Source organism: Typopeltis vanoorti, chromosome 25, assembly GCF_054136105.1.
Source record: "Typopeltis vanoorti isolate ZY-2024b chromosome 25, IOZ_Tvanoo_1.0, whole genome shotgun sequence".
NCBI classification, from domain to species: domain Eukaryota; kingdom Metazoa; phylum Arthropoda; class Arachnida; order Uropygi; family Thelyphonidae; genus Typopeltis; species Typopeltis vanoorti.
The window spans coordinates 8,243,049-8,258,086 of NC_143573.1; the positions used below are offsets into that span (position 1 = coordinate 8,243,049).

Genomic DNA, 15,038 nt, shown 5'->3' on the forward strand with positions numbered 1-15,038 from the left:
GTATGTTACGGTGTATCCTTTTCCTCAGTCCAAGGAAGCAGTCACTTTATTGTAATAAGTAGATTACTAAAACATGACCTCCCTTTAGCAAATCCATGCTGCCCATCAAAGATAATACCATTGTAGTTAACCCAACTCTGGATCCCAGTTCTCACAAGCTTCTCCAATAATTTAACCACAACACCTAACATACAGATAACCCTATAGTTTGATGCTTGAGTTCAATCACCTCCTTTATGAAGTGGCACAATCTTACCCTCCTTCCATTCCTTAGGAACTTGACCGATTACAAGACTCATATTAAAAAAATGTGTCAAGACATGTGTCAACTCCCTGGCACATTCCTTCGGAATACATGGTGATATATTATCAAGTCCCACAGCCTTATTTACATCTAATTTACTCAACTCCCCATACACCTTGCTCACTTACAGTCAGTCTCTCCTCTCCATCATCTATTGCTCTCAATCTCTCCATGAAGTCACATTCACAAGATTGAAAGACCTTTATGAATTGCTTATTAAGTATCTCCTCCACACATTCTGTAACAGCTGTCTTTATACCATTTTCTCCTATCAATGGCATCCTTCCATAATCATTCTTTCTTTTGCTGGATACATATCAAAAGAACTCCTTAGAATTCTTTTTGACTTCATTAGCTAACTGCTGTTCATACTTCTCTTTAGCTACCCTCACCAACCAAGTCACCATCCTTGCCTGTTCTTTGTAGAGCTCAATGAATTGGTTATTTCCACTTCTCTTATGCTGCCTCCACAATGCCCTCTTTCTCTGTATCGCATGCTTAATTCATCCATCTCACACCTACCTTTTCTCACCCTTGGAATACAATTAGACATTGCATCTACTAGATAGTTTTTGAAAATCCCCCAAGCTGCATTGATCTCTTTTCCAGCTAACTCTTCATTTCATGCTACACCCGCAAGCTGTCTCCTGTGCTCTTCATAATCACCCCTCCCCCTTGTAGTTCCATATATTGTAATTCATGATTGAGACATGTTTGTGAGAGATTATCAGATTAACATGGACAAGATTTTTTTATGGAGTAGAGAGAGGCAAGGGTGAATTAGAGGCTGTCTCTTGAAGCTGTATAGGAAGATATGAGCAGGAGAGTGAGAGGCAGTTTCTTTGCATGGAGGGTGATTAATTAGTGGAATGCATTGCCTTAATTTGTGGTCAGTGCAGAAACTGTAAATGGGTTTAATGCATGGTTCAATGATCTTTTTGCATGAGAGAGAGTGTGGTCCTCATGGTGGTCAGATAATAATGGGTTTGCCTTTCTTTCCATTTAATAATAATAATCTCATGCTGGTAAATAGAATCATGGAGGGTAGTCATTTGGTTTCTGAAAAGTTAAACACTAATCATGTGTTTGGGTACTAAAATTGAGAAATTTATAGAAAGTGGAGTTGATTGGTTTGGTGTCTGAGAGGCGCAAATGAAACTAGCATTTCATATGAGAAATGCAGGTGATAATTGCTAATCTTGAATACCAAAAATTGTGAGCAGTCTGCGAATAGTCATTGAATAGCTGAAACAGAAGGAGATATTCATTTATGGTTGAATTGTAATTTTGAAAAGGTGGCAAATTCTTGTGAAACATTTAGCATCAGGAATTCTGAGATTCTCCTGGATAGCTTATCATGTAGCCCAGATTTTACTTCATCTGACTTTCATCTCTTTTCTATAGCAAAAGAACAAGAAGACATTACATTTTGTCATATAATGAAGTGAAAGTGATGAAGATAAGGTATTATCAATAAACGTTCTGTTGTGACAGACTTGTGAAACTACCTTCGTGAAAATTGTAACTTGGAGATTATTATTATGAAGTAATTATTGAAAATGCAGGATGAAATTCAAGAAAAGGATCTCTTTTTGTTACAGTCAAAGCAAATTACAGTCATCCCATTGCTGGGGATGGAGAAATAAAAAAATAAAATAGTGCACTGCTTCATGAGCAAACTCCCTAATGTTCAGCTATAGTTTTTATTAGTAATTATAGCTATTCACTTTTTTTAAGGATCATATATTGCCTACCCATTTATGTGGCAACATTACTGCCAATATGTATGACAGTAAACATCAGGAGACAACCTAGTAAGGTATAACTTTGGCTTTTTTATTTAGTAATGGCAATCATTAAAATATAGAATTAGGTTTTGTCACTTAGTGGAAATTGTTCCTAACATGGCATTGGATAGAAGAGCAGTATCATATAACAGCAGTATCAGAATCCTTAATGCACATATTTTTTGTGTTTACTTATTTTCAAATCTGTATGTAATTTATTTTACTGTTTCTTTTACAGCTATTTGATAAAGTTAAGATGGAGCAACCAGAAGTTTTGAAAAAAGTATTCCCCTTGTCTGGAGACATAACTCATCCAGGAGTTGGCCTGTCTGCACATGATTTGGATATGATAAAGAATGATGTTTCAGTAGTGGTTCATTCAGCTGCAGAGGTGAAGTTTAATCAGACCTTGAAGTAAGTTACTTACAGTGACACTAAAAAATTGCAATGAAATATCCCAAACATCCCATATTTTAGAATTCTTCTTTCAACTCTTTTTATAGCTTTCTGGCTATAAGTGTCTCCCAGTTCTCTCCATCTGTTTCTATCTTGAGCTCGCTGGTGACAAAGAGTTCCAATTGTTTTTCTCATATCATCTGACCATCTTCTTTCAGGTCTTCCAGCTGATCATTTTAGAATTAACATGTAATTATCTGTTATTTTTGCTTACTTAAACTCGGATGCTCTTTCTTCAAATCATATGATATGAAGTCCCATAATCTAGAAAATGTCCAGAAATCTTATGTTTCATTATTTTAAATATGGCAATGATAATCCATTTCTGAAAATTGGAAATATATAAGTACATTTTACTTCTGTAAGCAAGATAGGAGTTAGATTATTTTTAGCAGCCAGACATGTTACTTCAAACCTTCAATAACTAGTGCAGTGGTCTCACATAGGTCAGTGAAAAATCTTTCATATAACAGTTTCCACAGGGATTTCAACTAAAGCCTGTTGGTCCCATTGTTATACCGGATTGTGGTCGTCTTGCTACTGTAACAAACTTTTGTTTGTGTGCTCTGAAGATGCTGGATAGAATACCAGTGAAAGATTAGCAATCAAGTCAATAAATAGTTGTTTATTGACTTGATTGATTTTGAGAGTTTATTTGTTTATTTTTTTTTGAGAGTTTATTTTTCACTTGGTAGACTATAATAAGTTTAGTTTAATCCTTTATCCAAGTGTGAGCAAACAAAGTTTGTGCCTGAAAGTATCTTCAGGACTGGGGTAAGGTAGTACAACACCAGGAAACTCATTGCAAAGGTGGAGAAAGATCTCATCACTCCTATCTTAGTATCTCCCATAATGCAAAGCACATCTCCTTGTGGATAGGAGTGATGAGATAGAAGTGATGAGAGCTTTCTCCACCTTTACGAGTTGCCTGGTGTTGTACTACCTTACCCCAGTCCTGAAGATACTTTCAGGCACAAACTTTGTTTGTTCACACTTGGATAAAGGATTAAACTAAATTTATTATAGTCTAACCAAGTGAAAAATAAACTCTCAACATCTTTCTCTAAATCCGGAGTAATTTAATAATAAGGTTGTACACCCTTTGGCAACTCCTATAGGTTGGGATGACCTCTCATTGCTTCTGCCTTGGTGTCTCCACTACTGGGCCTGGCTCTCACTGATGAGACCTCAATAAAGGTTGAAACCAGTTGGGGGCTAGTATGAGTTTGTTCTCTTAAGGTTTTTGCCTTAAGGGAGCAATTTGAGTCTCCAGGGAAGGTGTATTCGGGCGCGGCCCAGTGAAGGGCTTTGTCGGTGAATACTTTTCTTCAGAATTTGAGTGGGTCTGCTCGGTGGTGGTGGTGGGTGGAAGGCCATCACTGAGTGGAGCCAACGCTGAGATGGACTGTCTTTTGCCCACAATTGAGTGGCCTAGGGATCGTCCGAATTTTTAGAGACAGCTTTACTTATTCATAAGGTCGAAACTGGAGTGGGTAGTGGCCCTTGCCTTAATGCATAGCAGTACACATATCCGCAAGGAGATGTGCTTTGCATTATGGGAGATACTGAGATCGGAGTGATGAGAGCTTTCTCCACCTTTGCAATGAGTTGCCTGGTGTTGTACTACCTTACCCCAGTCCTGAAGATACCTTCAGGTGCAAACTTTGTTTGCTCACACTTGGATAAAGGATTAAACTAAACTTATCAATAAATAGTTATTTTCTTATCAATCTGTGTTCGCATCTATACCGTTAAAATTCAATCAACATGTATGATGAACACATAAGCCTTTCCACAAATTTTCTGTTATGGAGCATGGTGGTCTTTTTCCCACTGATCGTATAAGGTGTATCTAAAGTATGGTCTGCAAGGCCAGATTGACCATAGTAATGACTGCAGTTGTATTTTTTGTATTCTCCCATGTGGATGAAAAAGGAATAGAGGCCATTTCTCAAAGTTGCAAAATGGGGTGGTGAGTAGAAGGTTGAGAATAACTTTTCTGCATGGAGAGCGATTGTATAGTTCACCCACCGTTTGTAGGTCCCTGCTTCGCATCTTTCCAAGAATAGTCGATTCATGCCAAAGGGGAGAAAGAAATGAAGGACGTCTGAATTGGTCGCCAACACGAAATCACATGCTTTATAGATAAAATTTTCCAACTGTTATACAAGCAACATAGTTAACTACAATAATCATAAAAGAGAAGTTAATTTTCCGACCGGTAATAATAAACAACTCATCCCGCAATACAGATTGATTACCCTATTATCGGAATGGATTCTCCTTTTTCTGAGATGTGCAGAAGTGTCGAAGGATCTCTAATCAGTGGGCGAACTATATCATAGGATTTATTGTTTGATAAAGTGGCAAATGAGCCTTATTACTCCATGGAGGTTTGGAATAATGAAGATGATGATGAATAATGAAAATATTTTGTGAGTCCATTCATATTTTGTTAATCATGTTTGCTAATAATCATAGTAGGTCCAGCTTAGATAATACAGTCTATCATACCACTGATATAGCTCACCATCTGTACATTTGCCATTTTATCAAGCAATAAATTCTATGGTCCAACCACTCTCCATGCAGAAAAGCCATTCTCAACCTGAATGGCCTCTATTCCTTTTTCCACTACAGAAAAAAATTCCCCATGTCAATCCTGTGAATACCTCACCTCTCCACAGTTTAAATTTTGAGAGATATTTACAGAAGATAATGTCTCATCTTCTGTCACCAAACTCTTCAGTTTGCATGCCCTCAGCATCAGTGGCGCACCCAGAGGGGGAGCCAAGGAGCCTGGGCACCCCCCAAAGAAAAGGAAAAAAACACTAGAAAAATTTCCAAAAATCTTTTCCTAATTAAAATTAATTTTTTTTATTTATGTTGTGTGCTACTTATGAATTAGCGATCACTGCAGATGCTCAGTTATAGGTCGTATGCGATGTGTAGTGTGTATTCGCAAAACGTCTACTCAACTCGCCCCCCCCCAAAGGTTAAATCCTGAGTGCGCTACTGCTCAGCATGGTAAAGTCCTATATCTTTTATCCTTTTCAAATCCCCCAGTGACCAGATCTGGGTAGAAATATCCAGATGTGGCCTGATCAGGGCTTTATAGAATGGAATCACCACTCTTTTCACTCTACTGGAAAGTGGAGTAGTAGAAATCCACCAACATATTATGCAGCCTCTCATCTGTGGATCCCAAGTTTTAAGCCATTATATTTGACTGCATTAAATCCTCCTGAAGAGCCAAAACATCAGCACTGCTATAAATAGGCCTCCCAAGCATTACATCATCTGCAGATTAACTGAATATCCCCCTGTAACTCAGCAGCAATATCGTTGATATAAAGGTTAAAAGCGAAGGTGTCAGTACTGATTCATGTGGAATCCCAGTTGTCATCTTTCTCTTCCTTGATACATTTTCTCCATACACAACAATTTGATATCTATCATACAGCCAATTTCCAATCCACTTCACTAACATAATATCTAAACAAATGTGTGTAACTTAAATATCAACTTTTCATGTAGCACCCTATTAAATGCTTTTGCAAAATACAAAACAGCTGCATATTTTCCTTTCTCTACTCAACAGCTTTTTCACTTGATTATAAAAGTCAAACAAATTACTGAAATAAGAGCACCCTTTAACAAATCCATGCTCACTTTTACAGATAATATATTCTCATCTCAGTTTTGTATATGATCCCATATTGATTTCTCCAAAATCTTAACAACTACAGAAGAATTCTGATAGAAAGGCTTATACATTGACTATTCATAACTATTGTTTTTCAGGAAATTGCAATGTACACTGAATATTAATTATAATAACTTTAATTAATACTTTCTATATGGTGGCAGTGTTACTTTGCCATCAGCAGGGATCACAGAATAATGATATGTGCATGCAGACATGAACACTGGGTAAATGAGACTGAAGAGAGGCAACTAAAGTAGGGCCTAGAGTCCTAAATGGCACCCCCTAGTGGGCTGAATTGGGTGGTCTTGGCTGTTGAGCTGACATCTGAGCACTGAGAAAGGATTAAAATATTATTGAATCCTCCCAGTATTTTGTCTCAATCAGAGATATCATCATGGATTACCATATTAAACTTGTAACACACACACATAAACGCAACACAAAACTAAGTGAAACACATGGACAAAAGACTAGAGTCCTAACTAGGTGGGGAACCTCTCTTAGCATCTATTGGTGGATTTTGGGAAGTTTTATGCAACTGTATATATTTAAATTAGGCTGATTTCTGAGAGCCACTGCTGATTCCAAAAATAGTCTTTCTCTTCTAAATTTTCTGTTATGGAGCATGGTGGTCTTTTTCCAGCTGATTGTATAAGGTGTATCTAAAGTATGGTCTGCAAGGCCAGATTGACCATAGTAATGACTGCAGTTGCATTTTTTGTATTCTCCCATGTGGACGTTGACCGATCTTCCTGTCTATCCATAGTAGGATAACTTGCAGGAACAGGACACTTCATATACTCCAGGCATGTGGAGAGAGAGAGAGGAGGGAGCTGATCTTTAGTGGAATGTATGAGGATATCAAGCTTTCAGTAGAGCTTGAAAGCTGTGAAGAGATTGTATTTCTTTAATTCTGGCTATTTTTTTCTATAGTGCTTTTTACATAGGGAGGATGATGATAGCATTACTAAAATATTTCTGCAGATTTTAGAGGATTGGAGAAAGGATTGATTATTTTTTGATATTGTGGGAACTGTAGCCATTAGATAAAAAGGTGAGGTGTATATTACTATTTTAATGATACCATATTGTTGAAGGGGAAGGTGATGGGAATGTTTATGAACATATCTGCCTGTGAGGGTGGCCTCCTGTATATTGAGAAAGTAAGGTTACCATTGAGTATATGTTAGTAAGGTGTCCAGAAAGGCTAAACTATTATTACGTTCTTTTTCTGTGGTAGACTGGATTCTAGAGTGAAGACTATTGAGGTGAGAGAGGAAAGAGTTCGATGTGTCGGGCCCATGAAGCCAAATGGAGAACACACCAGATAGAAGGTTTGAGAGGGGCTGAGTCAAGTGCTTGTTTTTCAAAATGTTCCATAAAAAATAAGTGCCTCCTTAGCACGATTAGAAGAACAATGGTATGTTGCACTTTTTGATTGGAGAAGACCTGGGTTCGATTCTTGTTGTAATGGGAGGAATCTTTATATGGACTTTTTCAATCGAAGGTGAGATCTCATACAGAGGTAGCAGGTTTTTTTCCCTCCTGGAAACTCTGGTTTTTCATTCCACATACAGACAAATTGGCTCTTCAGAACACACAATTTGTAGACCAAAAATACTGATCGTAGTGGTGGTGGGCAGTAGATGGCATTGATGTAGATGATTGGAGTAGAGGTTCGGTGTAGTGGTGGAGACAGAGAGTTGTACAGTAGGTGTCCTCCTGTGATGAGTCTTTGGACTCCTTGGAGGTGTCACTAATAATAATAATAATAATAAAAAATTGGCAAGGGGGATGAGAGGGAAAACCCATAGCATTACCCTCTATTTGTTTATAAATTTTTATATTTTTATAAATGTTTATGTTTATAAATGTTTATAAATTCAAAGGAAAAATATCAGGAAGAACAAGTTTCTTTATGAGTGATAAGATGTCATTTAAGGGAATGTTGGTGAATAGTGAGGTTATATCAAAGCTAGCCAAAATATCTGTATTATTTAATGTTAAATTCTCAATAGAAGTTTTGAAATGGATAGGGTTTTTTCCTTTTGTATAGGAAGTAGTATGACTAGTGAGGAGGATAATAGTTTGCTGTTTTCCTGGAAGCTGTATAAGGAGGATGTGAGTAGGCGAATGAGAAGCAGGTTTTTTTCATGCAGAGTTGTGAAGGATTGGAATGCCTTGCCTGAGAGTGTGGTCTGTAGAGAATTTGAGTGTGTTTAAAGCACAGTATGATGAGCTATGTGTTTGATAAAAGAACCTCCTAGATGAGTCTTTGACTCCTTGGGGGTCTTGGGTAATAATAATAATACTATACTCAGCTGGCACTTATCCCAAAACACTGAAGCAGATATTATTATTGTGCACCCTCTATAGAGTTAGCTGACTCATCGTGGGAGGTTCATTCAACTGACAACATATTTATCATACCGAATCTTAACACTCCTTGCATTAACAACACATTTTGGTAATGCATTCCATTCACTGACATTTCTCCATGTAAAAAAATCTACTCCTCACACCCCCTCTTCACCACATTCATACATAACTTCCAGCAATGGCCTCAGCTTTTTCTCCTTGCACCTTCTACTCTTTTTATAATCCCATCTGGATTAATCTGACAAAATCACTAACTTAAATGTCACTATCATATTATTTAATATCATATCATTTTATTAACTGTCTCAATCATTAAAGAGTTTTTCTGCTATGTGGAAAGTAAAAGGAAGAATGACTTCGGAAGGATAACTTTAGTGGGTGCTGATGGTATTCAGGTGACAAATTCAGATGGAATAGTCAAGTTACTAAGTGATCCCTTTTCAAAGTTTATTACCCAAGTGAGGATATCTCGTAACTGTAGCAATAACTAATGGGAGAATTGAAGTTAAGAAATCAGAGGTATTTAATATATTGCAAAATTTAAATGCAAACACTGCTGTAGGTTTAGATGGAATGTCAGCTCAGGTGTTGTGTGAATGTGCAAAGGAATTGTCAACACCTCTTACTTGGTTATTTAACTTAAGTTTGAACTCTGGTATGGTCCCCAGGGAGTGGAAGGAAAGCAAAGTAGTTCCTTTGCATAAAGGTGGCTCTAAAACTGCGGTAGTTAATGACAGACCAATCACCATCTCAGAAATGGTAGTGAAAGTATTGGAAAAGTTGGTTAAAGAGAGAATTCAAGAATGGGTGGACCAGGATATGATACTCTATAGGGGTCAACATGGTTTTGTTAAAGGTCGATCCTGCCTTAGCAATTTATTAACTTTTTATAATAGAATGACATCTGAGATGGACAAAGGAAATGGCTACACAGTGGTATTTCTGGATTTTGCTAAGGCTTTTGACAGGATACCCTGTGGAACACTGTTATGCAGATTGGAGCAAATGGGAATGGATACTAAACTGGGGATATAAATAGGAGAATGGCTCAGGGAGAGATACCAGAAGGTGGTGTATGGAGGAGCAGAGTCCAGATTGAGGCAGGCAACCAGTGGTGTACCTCAGGGCTATGTGCTTGGGCCATTGCTGTTTAATTTGTACATAAATGATATAGGAAATGACTTGAGGGGAGATATTCAGTTGTTTGCTGATGATGCAAAGTTGGGTAGCACAATAAAAAATCAAGCTGATGTTGAGAGTTTGCAGGATGATTTAAATAAGCTGTCAAAATGGGCAAAGGGTAATGAATGTCAGTTCAACATGGAAAAGTGTAAGGTTATGCATTTTGGGATTAAAAGATTACTGGCTGTGTGCTACATTGATGGAAAGGTAATCCAAGAGATTGATGAGGCTAGGGACATACGGGGTTGGTGGATAGGGAGATGAAGTTCAGGGGACACATTGCTAAGGTGTCCAAGATTACACATAGGATTACGTGGTTATTGAGGAACACACTAACATCCAGAGATAAAGAGGTTATTATTCTTCTTTATAAAGCATTGTTACTTCCACATTTGGATTACTGTGTTCAGGTCTGGTCGCCTGGATTCCTTGAAGATGAGGTTGTGGAGAGGGTTCAGAGGAGAATGACTAAGTTGGTGAGTGATGTAAAAAATGCTCCCTACATTGATAGATTGAGAGCTTGTGGATTGCAGAGGTGGTTGATAGGCAGAGAAGAGGGGATATGATAGAAACATTTAAATTACTAAAAGGTTTTATAAGATTGATGCAGGGGAAATGTTTCAGCTGTGTGATAGTGATGGAAGAACAAGAGGTTATTTCTGGAAATTAAGGAAAAGTGTGGTTAACAAGGGTGTGAGAACAAGGTTTTTTTCCTGGAGAGTAGTGAATGAGTTGAATGCATTGCCTGACTCAGTTGTGAGTTCTTCATCTGTAAATTAATTCAAGAAGAGATATGATAGATATTGTTTTGCTAGTTTGGGTCTCCTGCAATGAGTCTACTGACTCCATGGAGATACCATAATAATAATAATATCACCTCTTTTCCTCCTATCCATCAGACTCTGCAATTTCTTCAACCTTTCTGTCCCCATAACCAAAGGCCTGATATTGTCTTAGTCACTTGTCTATGGATTTTCTTCAATGTTTCCACATCACTCTGAAAACCAGGTGACCAAATTTGAGCATAGTAGCCCAAGTGCGGTATGACCAGTGCTTTATACAGTCTCATAACTACTTCTTTATTCCTACATGTTAGAGTACTTCTTATCATAGTAGCACTACAATATTGCAGTCTATACTTCAGTCTATTATGAACCATAAGTTTCAAATCTTCAATTTCATCCACTTCCTGCAGTAGATCAGTCAGTATAGTACACAGCCTTATATTTCTGCACTACAAAATGCAACACCCTGCACTTATTAATATTAAAACTACAACCCCACTCTTTTTTTAAGTCAAAAGTCTATTTAAATCTTCTTGAAGGGAATTAACATCAGCAGTGCTATTTATAATTCTTCACAACTTTGCAACATCAGCAAACAGCTGATGATCCCCAGTCAGTTCACATGCTATATTATTTACAAACAAATTAGACAACATGGGACCAAGAAGAAACCCCTGGGATGCATTACTGGTTATCTTCTTTTAAGACAAAGCTCCATCATACACAAGAATAGCACTGTATATGAATTTCCCTTATCTAACACACTCATGTCGCTAGCGTTGCCATAGCATGTGGCGGTGAATTTGAGCTGTGTAGAAGAAAGTGATTTTTAATTGAAGAATAGTCCGTTTTTTTCTCCGTTTTTCTACGTTTTTGAGTGCTAAATTGTTTCTCTGAATACGAGTGTACTTCAGTGGTTGTTTTTTGGAAGTTAGATGCTGTCGCGATATAATATATTTTGGTTACCTTCGGAATCGAATGCATAACGGTGGAAGACAAAATGAAGCTAAGTTTTCATTACTGTATTTAGTGATATTTCATTTTATTTAGTGTACTTAAATGTTTTGTTTTGCTTGTAATTGTTTGTACTTTTTTCTATTTATTTAACAAATTTATTAATTGAATAATTAATGATTACACTACTCGGCAGTAAGGAATGATGACGGATTCAGCAGCAGTCGCAAGTAGCGTATCGCCAAGTCCTCCGCCATTTAAGAACTCAATTATTAGCAATATCATAAGGGACTTTGTGGCATGTATGCATCTTGGGAATTAGATATGTGGCTTGTGAAAGAGAGCGGAGAGCGTATATGCGCAAAATGCAGGCAGTTGGAGGAAATAAGTGCATCAGAAATATCGATATCCGACTTTGTTGGAATGAATGTAGGAAGACAAGTAGTGTCATAGGAGAGAATGAAAAAAAAGATATATATGAATGAGAAAATAATAGTTGATAGTGTGGAAGGCGTGAGTGACTGTGAAAGTTTAGGAGAGTGAATTTAGATTAAGAGTGACTGACCTGCAGAGAGAGATAGATGAGTTAAAAGAGGAGGTGGAATGTCTTGTGAATGAGAGCAGAAGTATGAAAGATAAGATTAGGAGAATGGAAGAGATAAATGCAAGGAGAATCAGAGTAGGAGAGAGAGAGAATTTAGGGAGTATGAGTTAGAGGTATGGAGGTGCTAGAAGAGGAGAGAATGGAAACAGTAGAAGAGAGGGAATGAGAGAGAGGTATGGGAATGCTAGCAGACGAGAGGATGGAAACAGTAGAAGAGACGGAATGAGAGAGAGAGAGATATGGAAGTGCTAGAAGAGGAGAGAATGGAAACGGTAGGAGAGATGGAATGAGAGAGAGGTACGGGAATGCTAGAAGATGAGAGGATGGAAACAGTAGTAGGAGAGACAGAATGAGAGAGGGATGTGGAAGTGCTAGAAGTAAAGAAAATGGAAACAGTAGGATAGAGAGAGGTATGGGAATGCTAGAAGAGGGAATAGCAGTAGAGGAGAGGGAATGAGAGAGACCTATGGGAATGAAAGAAGAGGAGAGAATGGAAACAATAGGAGAGAGGGAATGGTAGGAGGTATAATGTATGGCGACTCAATGATCCGTGGTGTTCAAGATAGGATGCGTGAGGAGTGTTTGCAAGGAGGAACAATAGAAAAGGTGGCTATGGCAATTAAGAGAGGTGAAAGGGTGGATGAGATGATTGTAATGGTAGGAACGAATGACTTGACTGGTAATGTAAGTCGGACGGTGAGAGATATGAGGTTTTTTCTTGAGACTGTACGGAAGAAGACAGAGAGATGAAAAATAGTGTGTGTATGTGTTGCCTAGGTATGATAATGATGAGCTGATCAGAAGAGCGGTGATATTGAATGGCATAATAGCAAGAATGTGTGACAAGAGAGGACTGGTATATGTGGATGATTGGAGTGCGTTTGAGGAAAGAGAGGAATTGTATGCGAGAGACCATTAACATTTGAATGAGGAAGGGCGTAGGCATCTGGAGAGATTGCTGTTCTGAAAGAGTCAGTGTGTCCCAGGAAGGATGATACCAGGGGTGGCCTCTTGTGGGAATGGATACTTGGTAGAAAGAAGACGATGTCTGGTAACACTGAGCCCAGTAGAGTCTAGAAGGAATAATGCTGGGTATAGAAAGAATGGCATTTATATCCTTTATACTAATGCCAGGAGTATCCAGAATAAGGGAGAGGAATTGGGAGCGCAGATAGCATCAGCCTGGCCAAAAATTATTCGGATCACTGAGATGTGGTTGACAGAAGGGGATATAATAACAGGAATAGAAGTTGCTGGGTATAGCATTTTTCGTCAGGATAGGAGGGGAAAGCGTGGTGGTGGGGTACTGCTTATGATAAGTGATGGCCTATGTCCGCTAAGAGCGGAGGCTTTGGAAGGGAGTGAGACAAATGATTTTGAGAGCATATGGTGTGAGGTAGAGGTAGGCAAGACAGGATATTTAGTGGGGTGTTGCTACAGACCCAGGAGCATGGAGGATGGGTACCAGGAGATGTTTAGACAGCTAAGTTTGGCAAGTGCAAGAAGAATGATTGTTATGGGAGATTTTAAGTACAGTAGTATAAATTGGAGAGAGGAAGATGCATGTAGCAATAGTGGAATGGAATTTCTAGAATTCTTGATGGACAAATGTCTTAGGCAACATGTAACAGAGGGAACAAGAGGTCCAAGAGTTTTAGATTTGGTTATAGCATCAGATGAGTTGATAGTAACTGAGATGCCATCTCTCCCACCAGTTGGAGAGAGTGACCATATGGTTTTGACTTGGGAAATGAATAGTGCAGGAGTATCAAAGAGAAGGGAATTTATGTGGAATTATAATGCAGGTGATTATAATAGTCTTAGACGTCAACTTCGGGAAGTTTCATGGAGGGAGGAATTGGAAGGCCGGGATATCGTTAGTGCGTGGGAAATTGTGAAAGAATATTACTTAAATTATTAGCTCTTTATACTTAAGTAAAATGTGAAAGAATATTTGTTAGCAGCAATGGTAAGTTGTATACCATGAGTCAAGAAGAGGACACAATTTGGAGTAAAGTGGATGACAAACAATATTAAACAGGAATTGCATGTGAAAAAGAGGCAATTGAAGAGATATAAGGAGACAGGTGAAGAGAGGATGCATGAAGAATATAAGACACAGGCCAGAAGAGTGACTAGTGTGGTAAGGAAAGCGAAACTGGAATATGAGAGGAGATTGGCCTTAAGATCCAAAGAAAATCCTATGGAATTTTTAGCTATGTGGCCAGTGGGAGGAGAAATGACTGTGGAAGAATGATATTGTGGTATAAAAATGGGAATAGAGTGACTGATGCAGAGGACATAGTGGAACTGATCAATGAACACTTTATTGGAGTATTTCATCCTGGAGGAGTTGGTTTTAATGGAAGAGGGATTGGGCAGGTTTCAGGTTTAGAGGTACAGGAGGAGAGTGTATTTCAAATACTGAGTACTCTGGATGTCAGTAAAGCTGTGTGACTGGATGGTATTTCACCACGAGGTTTGAGAGAATGTGCTAGGGAACTGACAGTGCCTTTAACCTGGCTTTTCAATGAAAGTCTGGCTTCGGCAAAGGTGCCCAGGGAATGGAAGGAAGGCAGATAGTGCCATTGCATAAGGGTTGTAACAGACTGGAAGTGTCTAATTATAGACCAGTCTGTGTGTCATCAGTAGTTAAGATCTTGGAGAAAGTAGTGAGGGACTGTATATAGCACTGAGCAGATGAGGGTAATGTTATCTGTGAGAGTCAACATGGATTTGTTAAAGGGTGTTCTTGTTTTAGCAATAAGCTAGCCTTTTATAATAAAGTTACAAGAACATTAGATGAGGGAAAGGCATATGGTGCTGTTTTCTTAGACTTAGTGAAGGCATTTGACAGGGTGCCACATGATAAGCTGAT

At 38.3% G+C, this 15,038-nt stretch overlaps 1 protein-coding gene across 7 annotated transcripts in view; it reads left to right on the forward strand.

The window, feature by feature from the left end:
* LOC150092518 (fatty acyl-CoA reductase 1-like) overlaps positions 1-15,038 on the forward strand; it is a 292,198-nt gene that overhangs the window by 21,156 nt on the left and 256,004 nt on the right. For all 7 annotated transcript variants that reach the window (XR_016550516.1, XR_016550517.1, XM_090414619.1 and 4 more), the window contains exon 3: positions 2,330-2,505. Coding sequence is in view for 5 of the 7 variants with exons in the window: in XM_090414619.1 (XP_090270745.1) it covers positions 2,348-2,505 (158 nt within the window). In the remaining 2 variants the exon portion in view is untranslated. The remainder of the gene's footprint in view (positions 1-2,329; positions 2,506-15,038) is intronic.